The 23,802-nt window shown below is 47.4% G+C and overlaps 1 protein-coding gene across 1 annotated transcript in view; it reads right to left on the bottom strand.

Moving 5' to 3' along the window:
• The window catches only part of FBN3 (fibrillin 3), a 109,286-nt gene extending 98,341 nt beyond the window's left edge, over positions 1-10,945 (bottom strand). The window contains exon 1 of the mRNA XM_037386862.1: positions 10,660-10,945. Within this exon, the coding sequence (XP_037242759.1) occupies positions 10,660-10,829 (170 nt within the window). The 5' untranslated portion in view covers positions 10,830-10,945. The remainder of the gene's footprint in view (positions 1-10,659) is intronic.
• Between the last annotated feature and the right edge of the window lie 12,857 nt (positions 10,946-23,802).

The raw sequence follows: 23,802 nt of genomic DNA, 5'->3' as shown, positions 1-23,802 counted from the left end.
GTGGATTGCCAGGGCTGGGGTAATTCTCAGAGATGCTCTGGTCTGTGCAGGGATTGCTCCCCTGGCTGCTCACATGTTCTCCTTCTCTCTGGCCTCATCCAGGGGGATTCAACATATTAATTCAGGAAGAATTCACTGTAGTTCATTACTTTGGGCCAATTTCCTGCTCTTCTCACCAAGTGCAGACCTTTGTCTGGTGACTGAGATTCCCTGAGCTGTGAACCTGGAACTAGTCTGCTTCACTGCATGCTCAGGGGTCCAGCAAACACTTCTCCCAGCTCATTGCTTTCTTTGTGTCTGCCTGGAAAAGTCTGGACTGGGTATCTTGCTGCCTGAGCACAGGGACCCTTTTCCTTATTTATCACAGTCATTCTTTATTTCCCTCCTTGATACAATCTAAAACTTCTTCCTGCTGGGTGAAAACAGGTCCCCAGCGCTGTGGATGTCTCCTGAGCACTGCTTTCCACAATGTTCTGCGTTCAAGAAAAGGAGTCTGAGCTAGGAGGGTCCGGCTGCGCTGAGCAATGGTTCTCTAGACCAGTTTGAGCCCCCTGGTAAGGGCAGAGATGCCAACACTTTACAACTCTCGCAGGTCTCCCCTGCTCTTTTGCTGAGAAGTCAAGGTTACAGAGTAGGCGCTCCCAGAAATTCATACCACTTCACTTTTGTAAACTAAGACGTTGTTAATAAAAGCATGGCTCGCACTTTTACCAGGCCCCAGATGTAAGTTAGGCAAGTGACCAAGCACAAATTCCTTTTTCTTGAAGTGTTTCAAACAAAACACTCAGTAAAAACCACTCTCCTGTGCTGCCAAAGTACAACCGTGCAGGCTAGTAGTAGGGCTGGAGCCCAGCGCTTTATGAAAGGGTGAGTAGCAACTTTCCCACCAGCACCTGAAGGGACAAGAAGCACCACAGCTTAACCCTGCAGCCACAAACATAACGATCAAGAGATAAGAGATTGCATCCATGATCTTTGTCCTCAAAACAGGGAGGATAGGTTGATCACAGGAGAAACCAGCCCAGCAGCAGCCCACACGCTGGGCTAGCTTAGGAGAAGCGTGGCCAGCAGATCCAGGGGAGCCATTTTTCCCTCTTCCACTTGAGCACAATCACCTCATTTTAGGAGTCCATTAAGCTTGCCCAGTCCTCTCAATTTTTCTTCCGTTCCCTCTTTGGATTCTCTAGGTATCTTGAGAGACATGAAAAATCTCTCTTCTGCTCCACAAACACATCCAGTTTGGGGTGCAGCAATTCTGACAGTTTACACGGGATTAATGGAAAGCCCTCGGCATGCTTTCATAGTCACTACCTTCCCTGTCCCTTACCTTATTTTCAGGGGTTTTTTTCTGTCTTTAAATTTCAGCTTAGAAATATTTATGGGGAAATGGAACCCTCCAGCAGCAGATTTAGCCAATTCTAAATGCACTTCTACTTGTTGAGCTCTTGGAAGGGCCACCAGCCCAAACACTGTTCTAGATTCCCCCAAGCCGTTCAGAGTTATCCTCTGCTGTAAACTCGGCAGCTCAGTGAAAATCTAGCTATTGCCAGGCTAGCGGGGATTTCTGATCTGGTACTGCAAAAAGGAGGGCTGTCTGCTATCCCCATCTGCTTTAGGGAAGAGACAAAGTTTCTTTTAGATTATCTGCCTCCCCCCACCCCTCCTCTTATCATGAAATTCATGCCTATGCAAAGAGCCAAATGAGAAGAACGCGCATGAGTGTTACCACTGCATTCTCGAGTCTTATATAACTTAAGCATGTGGCTTTTCCAGGAACAATGATCCTACCTCTCCATCTGAGCTGGAAATTTTTTCCTATAATTCAAGATGCTTTTTGGTTTTGATCTCAGCCTGGTTCTTTGCTGGGTGCCAAGGTTCATTTCTCACCATAACCGGGGAACACCATCACAGGCTTCAGTCACCCTTGGCCTCAGTGGAGATCACCAGGGGGACAATAATTACTGCCAAATGTGATAGTGGTTTTGGGTAATGCATCTGCCCATCCGGCGGGACTTGGGATTGTGTCACAGCATGAGAACAGATTGGAAACAATGCTGACTTTTAGATCCTTGGCCTAAAGGGCAGCATATTTGTGTCTTCCTTGTTCTTGCCTTACCAGATCTCTCAAATGTACTGCGAGTATTTATTTCAGTGATTTATCAGTCTTACAAGCCTAGGACCATGCTGTCTGTATGCTCGCTGCTTATTTCCCCAGGCCTCTATGTGTCCAAGCACTGTACGCAGTCTGATAAGTAATTCACAGGTGAGAAAGCAGAGCGATGCCACCGGAGAAGGCAGCTGCTTTCACCAGGCAGCCTCCCGCTTCACGCAAGGGGACAGATTCAGTCCTGCAGAGAGATGTTAATTGCTCCCACCCAGAACATCGCCCTTCACTCTGCAAAGTGGCCCAGCACTCGTTTAGCTTTTAGGAATGAGCTCAAGTCCCAGTGATTTCAGTTATTTTGGTCCTAAGGATCTGGTTTTGGAGGTGCCAAGACACTGACTTTGTTACCACCAGTCGAAGCCACACACCGTAAGCTGCCGACGGCTGTTTTGCTGGGTAATACTGCAAGCCCCAAGGGATTCAGAATTCAGCACATCCCGAGGCTGCCGAGCCGGGCGATGGATCGCTTCCCTAAGCCTCTCAGCGACACCTGTAATATTGGACTTGACATCCATGGCAACAGAAACATTTTTCTCCGATCTCAACAAAGCCCCAGACTGACAGTGCCTCCCACATTGCTGCTGGAGACCCTTGACTCGCCCTGGCCCCAGGAGCACTCCTGCCTCCATCCCCAGGGATAAAGATGACATGAACTGGTGCACAGGTCCCTCTGGAGCAAACCCCAGAAGCATTACTGAGCATCTCTCCCACCTCTGCTGCCCAGCAATGCTGACCTGATCCCTGCTGGAACCCAGAGTAGCTGGGACTCAGAAGACCTTGACATGAGATGCTCGGAGAAAGTGGAGCCCTTCCAGCATCTGATTCTCCACTGTGGCTCTCCCTGAGGAAATGGGGAGGTCTGGGAAGAGGTGGAAGAGCGCATCACTGACTGCTCCTCCTAGGAGGGGCTCTAGGCAAGAAAGATTAGTTTAAGTGAACAGAGGCTTTTTTTCTTTTGTTATTTCAGTTAACAGAAAGGAAGCCTTAATTTAAGCAGTTATTTTAATCTCTGTTTTTACATTGTAGTTTTTCCCTGAGAATGGATGATCTGAAACTAAAGATAGTCTTGACATCTCATTTAGCACTTTAATTAACCAGGAAAATGCATAGCAAAATATATGCTTTTTAATTGAGCAATTATGCAGTTTCAAACATAGTTGCTCAGGTGTTTACTGTTTTGATTTTTATATTATTAGCAAATGGGGATAGATTATTTTTTTCAGATCGTTTTTACATTTCTCCTTCTAATACATATTAAATTCTCTTTGTATTGAAATTGAAACAGCATTAAGTGGGTCTTTTTAATGTTTGATATTACTTCTGCCTCTGTGCCCAGGGTTGAATTTCCTACCAATTTTCAGAGCAGAAGGCAGCTGTGGGTGCCTGGGGGAAGGCAACCTCAAATCTAGAGATGCAGCCTTGAAAGATCACAGCATGGTACCTCAGCCCCCTGCCCTTCTCCTGCCGAGATGCAGCTCTCAGTGAGGTCATCAGCAAGGTGATGGAGCAAGAGGCTACAATGAAGGGAAGTCCCAACAGGGACCGCAGGATTCCCAGTACAAAACTGCATCCCCAGCTCAAAAACCATCCCTGCACTCACGCAGGGACCCCTTGCACACGGGGGCTCCGGACACACATATGGAGAGAGAAAGCCAAGCTGAGAAGGTTGCCTGGCCCCCACCTTTGGTTAGATCACACCAAAATCAATATGTGCTTACAAGAAACTACTGCCCAAGTTTAGGTGACCTGAGCCATGCAAAGCTGACACCAGGGTAGACACCTGAATTTTAGCTGAAATTTATGAGGAAAAAAGAAGGGGGGGGCGGGGGCTGTGTGTATAATTTTTAAGAGATGCATCATTATTATTCAGTTTTGTAAAAGGAATGAAGCAAAATGCAAGGAAAGTGTTAAAAAGACTGTATAGGTATTGGATTCCATCTGCTTAGGTTAATGCCAAGTTCAAGCCCAATAATGCTTATGATTATTTTTTCTAGCAAAGGGGGTCTATAAAACCTTCTGTTATACACCTTTCCTTTGTGAATAATGGTATTTTTTCCATCCTTTACTCACATTATTTTGTATACATGATGGAAGGGAATATCTTCCCTTATTTGTGCAGATTTAAATTTAAATCCTATATATCAGCAAGGAACCGTAGAGAAGACTTTCTTTTGAAAAAAGGCTAAAAATGCAACCGATTTCCAGGAACTGCTTAACGCTTTCATTTGGAAAGCGGCATTACCAATTCTTCCATCTTTTTTCCCCCTTAATATCTGAAATAAATCAAAACTTCAAATACAGTTCTTAAAACTTCCAAACAAAACCCATATAAGCTGTTAACTTCTCTGCCAGATAATCTTTTGCCATGCCAATACTCGCCTTCACATTTCCTGCCAATAACAAGAGAAACCAGCCTAGGCCAGAAGTCCAAGATCAACCATTTCACAATATAAATCAAGACACAAGGAAAATTTAGGAACAAGAGTCTTCAGTCAGAAGTTTCCAGCTGCTGCCTTAATTTTGCTCCTTCTGTTGCTTGTAGTATTTTATCTCTGGTTTATGAACAAATATGAAGGTTTACACGTGTGGAGTACATGGACCTGGAAGCAGCCAAAATGTGCTCAAGAAGAGGTGACTGAATCACAGGGACAGAAGCTCCAGTTGCACCTTTACTTTGGAGCATGGAGACCCCCATCCTGCCCAAGGAATGGGGGGAGGCAAGAAAGATTTGCTGCAGTTTGACCATGCTCTTCCCTGCCATGTTCCTCCTCCTCATTTCTAAGTGGAGATGCTCCACAGCTGCCTCCTTGCAGATGGAGAGGCCCCTGCGCATGCACAAACATGCATTTCTCCAGCTTGTAAGAAATTTAGCATGGAATAGATGAGAATATTTCAGTTGGAAGGGACCTACAACGATCATCTAGTCCAACTGCGATGATATGTGGGCAATCACAAGCAGCACAGTCCATTTCAGATGACAATTTTTAATAAATACTGGAACCCCGTTATTCTTTGCTATGCATGCTCGTAGTTTCAGTTGCTGTCATTAGTGACATACTTAGAAAAGCAATTTTGTGGGGTATTTACATCACCATAGCTACCGACACACTTTTCATGAACAGCCCACACAATCAGTACAAGAGAGTCTGGTTACCTAAACTATAGGATTAAGTTAAGAAATGGGACATTTTAGCTTCCACCAGCTCTTAGTAGCACCTTGGTTCTTACTCTAAAGAGAATTTCATTTCCAAGCAAGTTTTCTACAAATTCAAGGTCAAGAAATCAATTTATTTTTTTATTTTTATAAGGAACAAAAGCTGAACTTCTGTATTTAAAGGTCTTCACCCTGGGATGCCCAGGAAATCAATACCTCTCGCCAGATCTACAGCAGCACGGAGATGGTAACACTGCAGAAAAGATTCGCTGACTCCCACTTGGAGCTTACTCCTTTCAAAGTCAACTAAAACGTTATGCTTGAGCTTGGCAGAGGCAGAATCAGGGCCTGGATCACGAAACATCCAACAGTGCTGGTTGTGTTTTGGGCATCGGCTCTTTTTAAAGGCACACGTTTCACAGAAAACCTAAAGCGAGGGTGAAGAAAATTACAAATGCTGCTGGTCAAACAAACCCTCTTATAATTCCTGTACAGAGATGCCTGTGGAACTGCAACGTCAGGGACTGAGTGGGATTAAAACACTGCTGGAAATCACATGCTCACTGCACACACCTTGGAGTAAACTGCAAAATTGGTGAAGCTCATCTCTGCTATGTCCAATGCCCCCCTGACGTCACACATCAGCTCCAGTTTAGGCTGGTGCCACGTGGCCCAGAACCACAGCCCGTGGCTTCCTCCCTGGGTGAGGGTGGTGGATGGAGAGGTCACCCACCTCCCAGCAACTCCTCCTCTGCTGGCATTTTGCAGTTGCAACGTGCCTTTCCCCTCCACGCCCCAGCATCAAGCTGGAAAATAAGAAGGTGTCAAAAAAATCTACAGAAGAGCAGCTTGGAAACTCCTCGTATTCCCCATTCCCAATTAATTCAGACGCTTCTCTGTCATTTTGTATAAATGGAAGTGGTATGACAAACGCCTCCCCAAACATCCTCTCTTCAACCATCTTCTCAATTGCAATGGCCATTTCATAATTAAAGGGCTTGACATAATTAGTTGTGTTTAAAGTCAGGCTATAGCTGAGCCTTTATTCTTACTTGAAAAAACAGGCAGCCATGAACTTACAGGAAATCATACTGCCAGCAAACAGCTCAGCTGGCTGCAGACTAATCATCTTTTCTTTCCCCTTTGTTAAACACATTCTTGCTCTTGGAAACTGTTCAATAGTTCATTAAACTAATAATCCTATTCAAATCCTGCCTCATAAATGGATTTGTCAGTGCTATTCCTTTCAGGAGACCGTCATTTTAAATTGTCTCTACTTTAATGAGTTTAAGGACAGATTAAATCATGGCTTTGGCTGTGATTTATTGCTCCACATTGCTTTATTAATTGTTATTTGTAAAAGCATTGATGAATAAAAGGCTTGTTTATTTTGCATTTACTTCATGCTTTGCATTTATTTCATACTTTTCCCTTTATTAAAAGGAGCCTGGGATGGGAACAGAGCTCCAGATAAATATGTTTCCAGCAGAAACTTAAGACAACCTTTCCTGCTGCATTGCTGAAGCCTTTTTTACCAAGACACCTACAACTGTCCCTGTGCACAGCCAGTTCACTCCAGACACCAGCAAGGAGAGCTGGTGCTGGCTGCACTGGGGTTACTGGAGAGCAGTTTCTCACTACAGGATTTATGATATTAAATGATTCTGTGTGTTCCTGTTAGTACTAAGACTGCACAAAAAGTAACTTGCAAAGAGAGCAGATATCCTGTGCTGCTTGGGCTTACTCAAGCCTTTCCTGAGAAACCCACAGGAAGTTATTTGTGCTGTGTGTAGGAGTAGAACACATTTAAGAGAAAATGAAGGAAGAAGCACCAAATATATTTGGGTATTTGATTCTTCCAGACTTGGTAAAAATTCTCCTATAGACATCTGGGTCGCACTTCTCCCTGCAGTTCCAGCACGATTCTATTTTCTTGTCCCAGTTGTGATATAACACAATCTAGAGATGGAGGGAATCCATGGTTCCACCCACCCAAGAGAAAAGAAGGCACATACCAAGAGCCAGATCTAGCTCGTCAAGATACGTGACTGTCCTTTGAGTCCTTTAATGTATCCATCTGTCTGTCATAATCCGTTTTGGGAGCAAAAACATTTCTGCCATGAACAAAGCAATCTGTGAATGGCATGTTAACATTGTCAAAGGCTTCGAGATCTGGCAGGATAGCAGGTCTTAAGCATAGTGTATGAAAGGAAAACACTAACTTGGGTTAGGAAATCAAATTATTTCAAGAAGCAAATAAGACAGGGCTATGGACAGCCCAGAAGCCCTGAGCAGAAGGTCTTCACAAAGGAAAAGAGGAAGCATAAGTTAGGACCCTGCACTGCTTCATCATTAGCCTTAACCAGCAAATCCTCAAAAATCCTTTTGTCTGTTCTTCCTTCCATTCTGAACTGATACACAAAATTTTGAACATGCTCACAGAAACCAGAGTGTTCAGGATGGTGGCCCAGGGCACACCAGGGAAACTGCCACTTCAGGCCCATGTGATGCAGCTAGAAGCTTGGCTGTATTTTAATTCCATTTCCATTTAAATTCCTTGCATGCAAGCCTCAGAATCAAAGAAAATCTCAAAATTGAAGATATTTCAGATGAAATTAGTCTATCTCTCTGAAAAAGAACGTTGTGGGCCTTTGAAAGCAAGTGCCAAAGTAAATATATTTGAAATAGCGTCATAAACTTTTAAAATAGATACCACAAATAAAGGTGTTTAGAGGTTCAGATGTGTGTTTAGAGGTGTGGCGTTGCAGATTATTCCACAAATCATGACAATAGTCAAGATACGCCACCTGCATTGTAAAATAACACCAAGTTTAAAAAGACAACCCTACCTTCCTTTACCGCTGCACCAAGAAAACTCACTGTTCATTCATTTCTTTTGCTACTGCAGGGCTAGTCTGAGTGACTCAAACCTCTCAAACCTTCAACTACGACCCATCTGATTTTCCCAAAGAAGTGTATCAAACTCCATTACATTTCACAGCAGCAAAGAATCGCGATACCTTAAGGCAGCAAAACCCAGGTCAGGGAAGAAGATGTTGATCCACAAGCTGCAACTCTCCAGAACTGTTTCGAGCCACAGTACAAAGATGAGGGACTAGTGCTGTTGGGGGAATCTACAGCTAAAATTACCGTGTCTGTGGCTCTGCAGGAGATTGCTTTCACCAGCTGCCAGGCCCCTCTACAGCATCGTAGCTGGCGACATCTGTAGCTGCTTTCTAAGCCCAGTAGAACATTATTTACAACATCACTCTTCAATAGATTTCTCATCTCAAGTGGTGTTCTCTGCTTGTAAAAAGGGAGATTTTAAAAGAGAGAGATTGCTGAAGGGCTGGAAATCCTGAAGGAGAGATTTGGACACCAAACCTAGGAGACTGTCAGGGTCATTTGACATGGAGCATGGGAAGCGCCTGGGGCAGAAGCTCCAGCTACTCTGAGTTTTGCCAGCTTCCCCTGTTGCCCACCATGATTCCCTCCCTTGGAGCAAGGCTGCTCTCCCAAGGGCCATGAAACAATGATTCTTCAGTTGTCTTAAATTATCGTTGCACAGGCTTCCTTAAACAGACCTTGCACTTATCCCAGTGGGTTTTTTCTCTTTTCCTACAGCAATTGCTCCAGAGGGCATGAGGAAAGCAGAAATGTGGTCCTCTGCTCTCCGCAGGATACTGGGAGCCGGACACTTCAGGCCTGATTCTTATCCTGCCCCGAACTTACTGTGTGGCCACTAAGAACTTACACAACCAATAATTTGGTATTAATTAAATGTCGGTCCATGTCTGAGGCTTTAAAGTACAGAAGGGTTTCCAGAAGCCATTTCTAACTTGGGAATCTGGGCTTCATTTTTAAAATGCACTTGGGATTTGGACCCTTCAGGCTCGCCAAAAGTCACAAGGATTTAAGCTGTAAATCCTTTTTGAAAGCAGAAACTGATCATCTAAGTCTCTGAGGACCATAAGACCAGCAGACACCAGTGACCTCCTCCCAGGTCCAGTGGGGAATGGAAACACTCATCAGTTCCTTGCTCTGCCCTTCCCTTCTCTTCACAAGGCTACATGAGACAGCAATATCCATGCACACACCAACTCCTTCCAATCCTTTCTATCCCCATTACGAGCACAGTAATGAATCACACACAGCCCTGGGCAGCCAGGCTGAACAGGAGTCTCTGGATCTGGTAAAATTCCAACCCATCCTTTTCAAGAAATGGCCTTCATCCCCACGAGTCAAAGATTTGGGATGTTTCATCTGAGGAATGATGGACAGAGAGGAGCACGGTGAAAGTACTTACAGGTCACACTGGGGGAGACAAAGGCTGTCCCTAACCCTGCAAGTGAGCTGATGGCTGCTTTTGGTAGCTACTTTTGAGAAGACCAAGCCCCCAGGCCAGCTGCTGCCCATCTTTTCCGAATCCACCGCAGCAGGCGGGAGCGACCGCGCACATTTGAATTCCAAGAGCAGATGCCGCCAGCCCCACGGCGCTGCCCCTGCCAACTCGACGGCCAGGCTCTGTGTTCCAGCTCCAGCCCAAACACGGCACATTTGCCTGTCTGGGCTGCAAGCACGGCACTCCATCCCATTCAAGCAGCATTCCCCAGCAAGTGCCGGAGGACTCTGGCGCAGCCCAGGCTTCGCGCGTGTATCACGTTCTGCTCTGATTCTGCCCACTGACACGGGAACACTTTCCAAGAACCACAGCCAGGCAAACTTAAAATAACCCAGAATCAACGCCGGGGCCAGGAACCATCTTGAGAGCATGCGAACACAGCTGAGCTCCAGCACAAGCTTCAGGATTTTCTAGCTGAGCCCTGTCTCCCTCCTCAGGTGGAAAACGCTCACAGGTCCAGCTCTGACACCGATCTCTCTATAGGTGAGACCACAAGCCACAACTATGCTGCACAACAAGGGATGTTGCGTGACATCTTCCCGTTAGCAACAACCATCCTGTAAAAGCAGCTATCGGAGGCAATAACCTCTGATAAAATACAGCCCTGAGCACTGACAGGTAGCAGCAAACCCAAGGCGATCAGACCCTGTGCTGGCAGCATCCCCAGTACTGACAGTGGAAAGCCCAGCCACAGCCATCACCCCAGCTGAATGCCCCACACCCCTCCCGCAGACAGGCAGAGCACCGCCGGGCTGTGGTCTCCCGAGCACAGCAGCAGAGCTGGGTGCACAGCCCCCTGCTCAGCTGCCCCTGGGGCATGGGCTTTCCTCCTACCGCAGGTCTGCAGAGCGGGCTCCTTCCCAAGCTCAAGGAAAGGCGATTCTGTATGTTAACAACGCAAGTTCTGCTTTGTCAAATAGAAAAGAACATTAAACGTACCCTCGTAAAGTGTCTTGGCCTCTTCTTCTCACTCTGTTTGCTGGCTGTCTTTCCTCGTAGCCTGCAAATCTGTCTGTCTGCAAGTCCCCTTCATATTGACCCTGGGCTTGTTCCACATACATAACTGCTGTACATCCCAGCATGAACCTGGCCAGCCATAATACCCCCATGACGGCACGTATTCCTCGATCCCCCCAGCTGCCCCGAAAGCTTCTTCCAGCTGGAGGGTCCCTGCTGCCTCTGTGGAGGATGTGTTTTGGCAGCAGCCTCTAAGCGCCAAGGTGCCGTCCTGCTGTTCCCTTTCTAGAAGCAAAAAGAGAGAAGAGAGAGAGACACACAAGTGTTCTTAAAGGCTTTCACATTTTTTAAATTATTAATCATGCCAGGCAGCCCCTCCCTGCCTGGGCTTAGTTACAGGTTACTTAGTTAGAACCCGGAGTTAGTACAGCAGGGTCATACCATCACACCGAGGTTGGCTCCTCATACATACAGCCAACCTGTTCACGCTGTCATTCCCTACCACAGTGCTGCCAAACCTTTCTTTCCCAAGGGAAGATCCCTGCCAGGCACGGTTCTGCCCTTGCATCGATTCTCCTGCCCTCCTGATGGATGGACCTCAGCACGGTGCCTTGGCTCAGAGGCACAGCAGGAGATGCAGGGCTATGAAGCAAGAGCAGAACTTCAAGACTGATCAGATCCTATTTCTGGACCATCCTCCCAGGTCCTACCGCCCTTTTACTGCGGGCAGTCCATGGCATGGAGATCATTTGCTGGAAAACCACTTCCCAGATACCTGGTGATTCTAGTTAGCTGTGGGGAGTGCGCTGCTGGCAAACCCGTCAGAGGAACATGTGCACCAGTGCTGAGCTGGGCAAAAAGGTCATCATGGGATGGAGTGAGATGGCAGACTAAGGCAGGGCTAGAGCACGGGGCATTAAGCTAAGCCTGGTTCCATAGAGGGTGACGGGACAGAGGAGAAGGCGGAGCGCTGGGCACGCTGGAGGGACACAGGAGAGTTCCCAAGCGGGGACAGGCAGCTGAACACAAGAGGCCACAGGGAGGAGGAGGATGGTGGTGATGATGCAGGGTCCACAGCCTCTGTGGAGGGGGGCAGAGGGCTAATGGAGGCAGCAAGGGCAGCCCTCACACCTCCAGCTGTGGACACCTTGGGGCAAGCACAGCATGGCCAGCTCTCCGGGGCTGGGGCCAGCAGCTGAGCCGACAAGGTGGCCCCAGCTGGGCTAGGGCCAGACCCTGGCATGCCAGGGCACATCCTCAGCCCCCGGGGACCTGAGCCCAGCCTGAGGAGCAAAGCCCCTTCCTGGGGGCGGGGTGGCATGGGGGGTCCCTGGGCAGGCGGTGGGGCAGAGCCTGGAGGGCAGCCGGGGCTCAGCCCGTCCTGCAGTGGTCTGTGCAGCAGCTTGGAGCCCCTGCAGGGGCAAAGGCAAGTGGCCCTGGGCAAGGGGCCAGGACCCCAGCACACCGTGGGTGGCCTGAGCCTGAGGGTGCCAACATGGGTGCCAGGAGCCCGCGGGCTCGGGGTGGGAGAGCGGGCAGGCTGCAAGAAAGCCCGGTGGAAAGGCTCTATGAAATGGATCATGGGGGAACGTGCTCCACAGACCAGACCCCCTTCTCCTGCTCCCATTCCTTCCTCACCACCACCACCGCCGCCGCTGCCCCCCCAACTCCCATTCCCCACCTCTGCCTGGAGTAAACGGGGACCCCCTCCTTCCTCCTGCTGGCCAGGGTCAGAAAGCATCTCTCACCTCGAGACCCCAAAAGTTAGTTCCTTCAGGGAGGAATCTCCACCCCAGAGTGGAAATAATCTGCCGCTTCTGCGAGCGGGGAGGGACAGGGCCCCCGAGCCTCCCCTGACTGTCCCCCTTGCTCTCCCACAGCAGCACTTTCCCATTCCAGCCCAGCCCCAAAACAGGCAAAAAAAAAAAAAATCAGACAAGACAGAAAACGTGTCTGACCGAAAAAAAAAAAATAATTAAAAAAAACCCAAAACCTCACTGCTCCCAGTGTCCCAGCTGGGAATCTCTGATCTCTCCAGGGCATGCATTTTTCAGGCTGTAATATTTCAAATGCAGTGAATGAGAAAGACAGAGTGGGAAGGGAAAAGGCAGGGCTGGAGCGGAGGCAGAGACAAAGAAACTGCCCTTCCTGCAGCCCTGGGAGCTCTGCTGCTCCGCTACATGCCTGCCTGTGAGGGCTGCGGTGGGATTCTCTCCAGAGACAAAAGGGAGAGCTGCCTCTGCTCCCACAGCTCCCAACACAGAGAACAGATGGAAAAAGAAGTCGTAAAAAGCACAAAAGTTTTGCACTTCGGGGGGTTAACACCCTTCGTGCAGAAATTTAAACTGAAGAAAGTCCAGATGCATCCGTTTCCTCACGGAGAAGTTAGAAGCGTGACAAATGATCGATGCACAGGCACATACTCTGAGAGCGTTCACACAAGTCTTACTAAGAGAGTATGGAAAAGTCATTTACACCACCAAAAGAGAGGGGTAAAAAAAAAAAAGGAGGCTCAAAAATTATTTTCAGCTCTGAGAAATTCCATCAAACACCACTTGTAAGAAATACACTGACAAAGCAAAGAGAGAATCAACCACTAAATCCAATTTTAAACTGATTTGCAAGTTTGGAGGGAATCAGGAAAGACAAACCATGCCTTTGAGTGTGCAAATTAAGTCATTCAATAAAAAATTGTGCAAAAAGCAATAAAATACAATTAGGCAGAGAAACAATTAGGCAGATAAAGAGAAAGAAATCAGCTCTTAGCTATGCAGCTCTGGATTTAGTCTGAAACTGTTTAAATACCTTTACGTCCTGGAACTGGTGATGTGCCCAGAGCTCCTTTGTTTAGTGGAGATCTGGGCAGAAAAGAAGGGAATAAAACCCTCACTCTTGAAGGAGAGAAGAAAAGGTACAGCCTCATCCGAAGCGGCCAGGGGGAGGGCCCTGCGCCGGAGAGGGGTGCAGGAGGAGTGGGAGCAGCCAGGACAACCCTACCACATTCTTCAGCCAAAAGTTTTTAACTTCAAGGAGGGGCTGGGGGAGAGGTTGGGTTTAGCAAGAGACGTCTGAATGCAGACATGATTATCACCTAAACCATTCCTCCTGAGCCGAGGGCTCGTTTGGTTCAGTTAATTAGGGAATGCTTTCAGTTCAGCTGGATGCGGTGACTGCTTGTCCCAAATTTAGGCTGGAGCTGCAGGAGGGCATTAGTAACAGCGACTTCACATCAAAAGAGTTAGAGAAAAATAATTCATTTTCAATTTGGGACTTAATTTCTTTCTTGGAAAAATTATGCTTTGTTAAGAGGAGGAAGAAAAAAAAGATTTTAAGTAAAAGGCACTTTTCTTGCTGACCATTTTCCTGTACTTAGTACAGCTAATGTGAAACAATTAAGGAAAAAGATGGCCTGAAGGATAGGTGAGCCAGCCCAGGACCTTCACCTGGGCTCCAGAGGAGAAAATCTTTGAAGTTAAAAGCATTTTCTCAAAATAAATATAAAGTAGTATTTGGTAATATTAAGTCTTTCCTCTAAGGAAGGGCTTTGAATGTCAGCTCCGCGTCTAATGCCACTCTCTTACTCGGTGCAAGAAATCCTTCCTCTGCCTCTTGTTTCAGGAATCATTACTGATGGCTTTTCTTTAAATAATACATAATAAAATGCACATGACCCCCCCCCCACCCCGCTCTGAGCTCCCCCTGCTCTCTGCCACTGCACACCCTCAGCTTCACCAGGAGGTGGGAGCCCCCCAGCATGGGCAGACCAGGTGCCACCAGCCTCCTCAGAAAGCCCAAACCAAGTCACTTCGCAGGTGAAAGAAGAGGTTCAGAGAAGCTTCTGCACCAAATGGCTGTGCCCCACGCACCTGGAGGTAGGAGGGTGCCTCCTCATTATCCCACCATCTGGCCTGGAGCTCAGTTCCCTCTTTACACCCAGCAGATGAGGGCTCAAACGCAGCGCTGGGATCAATTCACAGAGGCGCAGAAATTCCAGGGCAAGCCCTAAGCTGACAGGGAGACTGTCATCCCTTCTCCTCCTGCCTCTCTTTGAAATGTCCTCGCTGCTGCCTTTGTTCTTTTGGCTCTTCCTAATCAACCCCCTACTAGCTTTATAGAAGTCAGAATGATGCTCAGCCTAATTACCAGCAAACTTGGGGAGGCCGACGGGGAAAAGGCAGAGCTGGCTTTCCCAGGCAGCCAATAACTGAGCATTACGAGGAATGCGGCTCTGTCAGCACGTCTGCAGTGCTCTACAGAGCTCAACAAGATACAAAAACTATTTCCTGGGCCTGACCCTACGATACCCATTTCAGTTCAAACAAACATGGACTTTACCTGGTGGAGAATGGCGGAACGGGGACGTTGTATAGGGCAGAACAGCAACAAAAGCACAAGGAACTGCATCGTCCCCCCTCGCAGCTGGTGACAACTGGTGAGGCAGGAGATCAGCTTTCCCATCCAGCCTAGTTTAATCCTCTCTAACCTCTACATGGCAATCATCGTGTTGCTTATACGGGCACTGGATAGTTAAAGGTGTCCCGACACCTACAAATGCACACAGGGTCTTTGTTATGTTTGCAGAACTGCCCAGAAATCTGTCTGCAACTTCTGATGACCATGTACTTAAAAAAAAACACAAAAAAACACCAAAACCCCCACACACACTTTCAAGCATCCAAAGCAGGTGGTATCACATAAATGGAAAATTTTTCTTGTTTCTTTTCCAGGTGTTAAATCAACCACAGATCTTTACTGTTGGAAAGCATTTGTAACACCAGTTAAGACTTTATTTGGGTCTGCAGCCTAGGGTATCTGCGCTAGTGGAGATGGTTCTTTGTGCTTAGAACAGATGCTGTCCCATGCGTCACCTCTGGCATGATCCTGCTCAGTCCACTTCCTCTGTTAATTCACGTGTAAGCGATCTCAGAGAACACATTTAATTAGCATTTCCTGGACACATTTGCCCTCCCCTCTCTGTTTGTGGGATACAGCCCCACAAACAACTGGCACACAAGGGAAATACACTCTTTCCTTTTTCTGCATTCCACTTTGGAGGGTTAAGCAGCATTTTCATCCCTCCAGCATATGCAAACCTCTATGAACACGATGCTTTTAGCTCCCTCCCTGATTTTCTAGAGCAGGGCTTTTCAGCACAGCTGCATGTGATTAGGGCATAGCAAGCCCCAGGATTCAGGCATCCCAGCAAGATCTCCTTCAGAGTCTTATTCAAGCCTCCAACCAGTTCTTTATTTCCCTGCCATCAAACGCTTGTTGCTGGCCACAGGGAGACACAGACACAGGTATTTATTTGTCTGGTTCCCTGTCCATTTTCCCCAGGGTGGCTGGGTGCTTTGGTATTGCTTTTGCACACAGTAACATCTTCACCCCAAGCATTCCTGGATCTACCTGGTCCCAGGCAGCATGGAGAAGGCTACAGGTAACCTAAAGTGTACAACCTACCTCTGCTGTTTGCATCCAGCGTAACTTCATTGCAGACCTCAGGTTGGGGATGGGAGAGGGAGCTAGAGGAAGGTCGTCTTTCTTTCAGGCAATACCGGGGTGCACAGCAGCCCCTGGGAGCCAAGAAGTGCTGGAACAGCTGATGTTTCTCAGCTGGATTGCTTCACAGTCCACAAAACTCTACAGAGGAAAAGCTCTGAAGTGTGAGGAGCAGCAGGATGGCTAAATACACTCCCAACCAGCCCACGTAAAATTACCCTAAATAAAAAGCAGCTGCTCTTCTGCAGTTAAGAGGCAAATGGAGAGTCCCTGTTTGCAGGACTAAAGGCACAAGTGTATCAATCATACAGCAGATTTATCTGGAGTGAAGTTTGCTGTAGGACAGGAACAGTAACCACTGTTTTAATTAAGGCTGCCTAACTGACAAACATAATTAAGTCTGAGAAATTTTCTTAGCTTGGCCATTGTGGCTTACGGGTTATACCTAAATAAGACTGAGGGCCCAAACCTTTTTGAAAGTGCATGAACTGCTGTAAAATTGGTATCATAAGAAAAAAAAATCCATCTCCAGCCCCTCAAAATTAGCAAATATTCTCTCATGCCAACTACACTGTGTTTAAGCTCCCTGCCTGTAAAACAGGATAACGCTGTGCCTTAGTTCACAGGGCTGTCACGAAGATAAAGTACTTTTGAAGTGTTTCAGTTTTAATATGTGAAGCACAGTGGAAAAATGCTTGTAATTAATTATTATCATTAATGATGTGCTTCAAACAGAGCTGTACAAGTGACTTTTTTGCTGCACTGGACAAACTGAAAAATAAAAGAAGGGAAAGGAAGAGACATTTGGTGGTGATTTGATGAACATTTTAGCTTGACATGAACATATAATTTGACATTGAAAAATGCACTTTTGGTTTTGGAGGGATTTTTAATTAATGTTATGTTATTATATTTATTCAAGCTCCTAAAATGATGTCTTGAAAGGCAAAAGTACAGCATATAATTTTACGATTAGTGAAATGAAAGATTTGCAAATTATCTGTCAAAATTATTTGACAAACTCGGTAGAGATTTTCAAGTTTTTCATGGTATCGGACCAGGAATTTTTGCCACATCTCTTGTGCACCTAGACTGAACTGTGGGCGATAAATAATGCATACAGCTATCTGACAGGGTAGAAAAAAAGATCTCACCTCTTCATTTTGCTGAGCTCCAGGTAGCATGTGTGCTGCATGTGCCAATCCTATGGAAAGAAAGCATGAGGTCCACATTAATTAATCCCATTATAATCATGAAAATGCACAGGAGAGGATGTTTAAAGTTACTTAGAAAGCTGTTAACGTCAATATTTTCTTTTTAATGCTTGGTTGCCTCACGGCTCTTTCTCTGGGCAGTACATATCAGGATCTTATGAACATAAGTATAATGAGAGATGGGAATCTGGCAAGTCAGTTCTGATGTTACACATTATTACAACTCTTGCCTACATTTCTGTATAAAAGTGTAGGAGATGATGTCTTCAGTCAAATCAGTGACTGTCAAAAACATAGCAAAGCTGAGTTAAAGTGGCTTTAACTTTTCCATTTCTGACTTCATTCAGTGTAATCTGAAAAATGCATTTGCTAAAATTAGTACATGTTGCTTCTTGCAAGATGACACAATTGCTGTCAGGACAGCAACAGTTCTTAATCGTGATGTCATTTAACAAGAAAAAATAAATCAAGATCAGGCTCTTGTGTTCAGTTTCTTGCTGAGAGCTGAGGTCAGGGAATGTGGGATTTACACTGCTGCTCCAAGCTCCCTGCAAGGCTGTGTCCCGGCAAGCCCACAGCTGCTCTCTTTAACTTTGGACCTAAGAAATTAAGAGGGTTTATTTAAAGGGAATGGTGTAAAATGGTCTGAGGCGGCTAAAGTGAGGTAGTCATGGCTGATAAACCTGTACTACCTGAGAGCTTTGTGGTTCCAGGGCGTGGGACGCTGCCAGCAGGCAGAGCTGGGATCACTAGGACCAGCTACTGGGATGATGGTGATGGAGAAGGCCAGGAAAAAGAGCCTAAGAAGCCAGAGAGCCGTGCCTCTGCAAAGGTGACCATGGGCTCCAAACCTCCTTGGTAGGGAGCCAGAAATGTTCTGTCCTGGGTGGAGCTGTGAGCCCTGGACTCCTCCCAAAAGATGGGTGGATGTCCCTTGGGCCCAGCGCAACCTGCAGAGCATCCCTTCCTCCTCCAGCTGCTCCAGAGATGCAGAGTGTGGGCAGAGCCCTGTCCCTATAAATGAGCCAATATGCTTGTCACAGAATCACAGCACAGTCGGGGTGGGAAGGGACCGGCGGAGCCCACCCAGCCCAACCCCTGCTCCAGCAGGGTCCCCCAGCGCAGGCTGCACAGAGCCGCGTCCAGGCGGGTTGTGAATGTCCCCAGAGAAGGAGACGCCACAGCCTCTCCCGGCAGCCTGTCACGGTGCTCCATCACCCTCAGGGTAAAGAGGTTCTTCCTCATATTCAGGTGGAACTTCTTGTGCTGCACTTTGTGCCTGTTGCCCCTTGTCCTGCCACTGGGCACCACCAAGAAGAGCCTGGCCCCGGCCTCTTGGCACCTGCAGGCACTGGTAAGTTGAACACATCGATGCTGTTCCCAGGTGCTCTACGATGTAAGTGGGTTTTGTCAGATGAAGACAGAGCCCAAGAGACAAGTTCCATCTTTCTCCAGGTCTGCTGAGGGGTGATCATGACATCCCTCCCTGCTTCGGCTTCCGCGCTCCCAACTGGGGGCATGACGCCGTCTGCCTTTGAAACACGCTTCTGCAGTGAACCGGAGTCAAAAACAGATGCAGGGAATTTCCAGAAACTTCTCATCAAATTTCAGAACGTATTTGAGATCAAAAGTGGAAGCTATCAGCACCACATGAAGCATTTAAAGACAGTCACGAACAAATTCAGACAAAGGTTTCCTCAGGGAAATTGTTCAACAACATTAACTGTTCCACTTGCTTTCCAGCTTAGCACGCAGTCTAGCGCGATCAACAGATTTTTAACATCAAATCGGACTGGTTTATCATCTTACCTGCCATTCTAAATAGTGCAGCCCAGATCATTTTGCTGTCCCACCTTTTGCTGAGTCCAGTAATATTTGTTTGCCTAAAATGTGCGTTCAAAAAAGGCCCCGTGAGGACACCAAGGCACTAGGATTCATGACCTGAACTTCCTACTCACACAGCCAGAGGACGGAAGGGATGAGCCCGGGTGATCCCTGTCTACGGTTTAAAACAGCTGGACCAGCTGTGCTGTGCACTGCTGCCCAGGGCCAGTGCCAAAGCAGGGCAGCCTGTGCAGCGAAGGGTTAAACGACATTCCAGTACCTTGTCTTTGTCACGAAAATGTGACTCTAATCTCCACAGCAGAGAACCTACTACCACCCCCCGACATTTTCTCCCTCATTAATCATCCTGTGATCTAGCAGGGGAGGGGGGCTGGCAGGGGGCAGCCAGCTCTGAGGTCAGTGAAAGCCCATGCCCCAGAAAGGACCTGAGAGCCCATCGGCTGATGGTGGGATGTAGGGGTGGTGGGATGCAGGGGTGGCTTTGCCTCCTGGAAAACCGCACTGTCTGCTCCTGCACATTGTCTAGATGCCCTTTAAAATTCACCAACAGGCAGATGCGCTTGCTGGCTCCTTCCTTCCCAGGGCTTTCCTGGCTTGCTGCAGCAGAAGCTTGTGTCACCTGGAGGCACAGTGGCCATGCCGACACTGCTAAGAGTGGTGTTACCTCTTTGGTGGGAAGGAGGTCTCGTTAGCAGTCCACCCCCTGCACCCAGCGCCCCTGGAGCAGCCTCCTGGGGCAGATGGAGGAAAGCTGGGTCCAGCTGGGCTGTGAGCCACTGCCCCAGCACCAGCGAGACGCATTCCTGGCTCCGTCGGCTTTGCCCGAGTTCAGCAGGGATTAACGTGGATGAATCGGTACCCACCCCGAGACTTCGGTCAGTCAGGGGCCTTTCATCAATTCACGGAATGGTTTGGATCTATGAATTTATGAGACACCCCTGACTGTTTAGACAGGACTGGGTCAGATTCAGATCCTAATGGGTTTGCCTCTGGAAGTCACGGGAAGATCTGAGTCGACCTCAGGGACGGGGGCAAGGGGCCAGCAGAGACAATCAGATCCTCACTGCTTTCTGCCTTTCCCAGGGCTGTAGAAATATTCCCTCATTTTGCACACACGTGTGAAGCATTACATTCCCGTGGGAACTGAGATGCGTACAGAACCAGACAGACCTGTCTGCTTCCCTGGAGCCAAGGGCAAGGATCGAGCCCACGGCACCCACTCACGCTAAGCTGCTATCAGTGTCCTGCTCGAGCCACGGCTCCCGTCTGTGAGATTTGCAGTCTTAGAGCTTGTGACCACAGTTGCAACATTCCTTTTGTTTTCTAGGAATTCGACTCCACCAAGGAGGGAAACCACAGGGAAATTGTTTCAGTGTGCGCTCTGGATTGGGAGAGAAGGGATGGGGCCGAGGCATGATGTATAACACACAACTCAACAGCCAAGATGTTTAAAAAAACACACTTTTCTTTAAACCTAAGGAAAGTAACTTTTTTTCTCTTTAGCTTGGCAGGCAGCAGCAGCCGTGCTGAGCCCAGGCAAGTGTAGTTCAAAGCCAGGCAAGTCTGCTGCAAAAAATCAAGCACTGGACATTTATTAAGATTTTATTCATAAAAAGCCACGCAGTGAGTGCAGTGGGATTTCACTGTGGAACTTCTGACATGGGAGCTGCCTTATTTAGAATGAAAATTGCCTCTTTCTCCTGCCAGGAGTAAGGCGATCCCTCCATTTCCTGTGAAATTCAAATCAGGGACACAAACACCTTTCTTGTTGCCCTCAGGTGGGCTGGAGTCTGCATCCAGCCCTTGCTCGTGGGGGTGGGGAGCCTCAGAGCCACGCAGTGGTCATCTCCAGGCAGATGTGAAGTCTCCCCACCACAGCTGTCTGCTCGAGCCCCAGAGAGGCCCACGCTATTCTCTTTTCCCTTGGTTGAATTCAAAGTCCCCCGTTCTCAAACCTTTTTTTCATTTGTAGCTCTTTTCTCCCCTTTGTGCAATCTGTAGGACAGAAGTTTAACTTGGCAACGGTGCTGGAACAGATGGAGAGCACTGGACCAACTCCCCAGATCCCAGGAACTTCTGCTCAATGCCGTATGCAGGATTTCCAGCCACTTACTGCTTGGATCTGCCAAGGCAAAGCCTAAAAACAATTTTCAGATAGAGAAGCTGGAATCTTCTTTAGGACATCAGCAATCCACAAGTCACCACATGAGCGTACTTCCCCACTGGAAGGTTCAAAGTCTGCAAATTCCATGTGAACTAATTTCAAGTGAAAACAAGGGGATAATTTTAGGGAAAGCTGTAATATTCCTTCCTACCACTCGCTTTGTGGAAGTATCAGGGTGGTGAAATCCAGCTCACTGGCTTATCTTGAAGACAAAGATCAGGCAGAGCTCTGCGCCTGCCTTTCAAACACATCCACACACTTCCAAGCCCAGCCATGAGCAAGGCACAGGTTGGAGCCATTCCTCAGGGGAAAGAACGTCCTTTTTTCTTTTAGTGCAAACAAGTGAGTAAAAAACTTGTTCATGCTCATGAGCAATGTGCACAATCCAAGCCCACCGCAGTCAGTTGGCGCAAGGAGACGGAGCAAAGGAAGGAACCCACAGGGGCTGGAGAGGCTCAGGAGGGGAGCAGGGGGCATGAGCTCCCTTTTTTCCATTGAAAAGTGGTTACTGGTCATTTTACATCATGCAACAAAGGACAGGTGAGTTAAAATTACAATAAGCACAACTTCATAAAGTCTACAAACAAATCTGAAATAGTGATGGGTAGAATTTTCCTGTGGAAAGCAAATTTTCTAGAAGAAATGTTGTTTGAAGTTCTGGAATCATCTGCAAATTCTTTACATTAAAACAAAGAAGGATGTATATATTTTGGAAAGTGAGAACTTCAAGTTTTGATATTTCTTAGACCTTTTCTTTTTCCCCAAAAAACAAAAATATGCAGGGGACCAGATGGGATGCGTCTGAAGGTGCTGATGGTGCTGGCCAAAGTCATTGTGAGGCTGCTCTCCATCATCTTCGAAAGACCAACTGCATCCTAGGCTGTATCAGCACGAGTGCAGCCAGCAGGTCTTGGGCAGTGATTATTTGCCCCTATTCATCACTTGTGAGACCACATCTGGACACTGGCTCCCATTTCTGGCTCCCCAGTATAAGGAAGACCCTGCTGTACTGGCGTATGTCCAGCACAGGCCACCGAGATGGTCAGGGTGTTGGGGTACATGATGTATGAGAAGAGGCTGTGGGAAATTAGTTTGTTCAGTGAGGAGAAGGGAAAGGGAGGAGGATCTTGTTACTTCCCACAGCAACCTAACCACAGGGTGCAGAGAGGACAGAGACAGATTTTCTCAGAGGTGCCCAATGAAAGGCCAAGATGCAATGGACACAAGCTGGAGCAAGGGAAATTCTGCTGAGATATAAAGCTTTGTACAAATATTGGTCAAACACTGTGGGCCAAGCCCAGGCAGATGATGGAATCTCCATTCATGGAGATAATTACCACTCAACATGGACTGACAAGGTGCTCAAACCAGACTTGCTTTGGGCAGGTGCTTGACTAGACATCTCTGGAGGCGCCTTCCAAACTACACAAGCCTATGGGTTTAAGATTAAAATGACAGCTCCATCTCAAATGTTGCCTGTCTTGTTTAGGGTTGGTAAAATACCATGCAAAACCAAATGCGTTATTTCATTTTAGGTCACAGGGCAAATTTCAGGTTGACCTAAGGATCAATAAAGAAGTAATCAAAAAGGGATGTGCAGTGAATCAAAATGAATGTTCCATTTTTCACAACTCCCTGGTGTGGGTGGGCTCTGAAGTACTGAAGGGCCTGAAAGATCACACAGCAAAACCTGGCTAAAAGTGTGGGATGAAGAACCACATAATGGCCAAGAACAATATTCTAGGACATGAGAGAGGATACCTGACATCTTCCCATAGCCCTCAGGTGCGCAGGGCTCAGTGATAAAGTAAAAATGAGAAAAGTAAGCAAAAATGTTGGAGAAAACCTTGTTTCTTGCGTGCAAGAGTCCTTGCTCTCAGACGCAGATGAGCTGGGTTTGTATCTCATTAATTCAAGCAGGAATGCAAACATGGGGATGTCACAGAAGGACAAGACATACTGGACCCTCCATGTGAAAAAGCTGCTGGGTTTTTAAGCAGGACGGGTAGCCTGGGTGGTCAACTGGTGACCAAATGCTGAAGAGCCGCTGGCAGTTTTGGGAATGGATCGAGTGAGAAGACCAAACTATTTGTCCTGTCAGGGCTCTTGGGGTCTGGACAAAACTGCTCTGTGAGCTGGGCTCGGTTCTAGTCCACCACTGTGTTTTGGTGACCTGTGCTACAGAGTGGAGGCTATTCTGACATCCCTGTCATGACATGCCCATGTGGGAGAGGCAGGATTTTAAATACTTCAGGACCTTTGTGGTATGGGGAAGTTCTGACCAGCCCATAGTCCTGAAGGCACCTGCTGGAGGGTGGCTCCCAGACATCTCAGTACTGAGCATGAGTGGAGATAACCACAGATTCAGAAAGTGCCCTGTGCATGTCCTGAGCCAGGTACTCC

Source organism: Falco rusticolus, chromosome 4 (genome assembly GCF_015220075.1).
Source record: "Falco rusticolus isolate bFalRus1 chromosome 4, bFalRus1.pri, whole genome shotgun sequence".
Lineage (NCBI taxonomy): Eukaryota > Metazoa > Chordata > Aves > Falconiformes > Falconidae > Falco > Falco rusticolus.
This window is presented reverse-complemented; position numbering and strand designations above follow the sequence as displayed.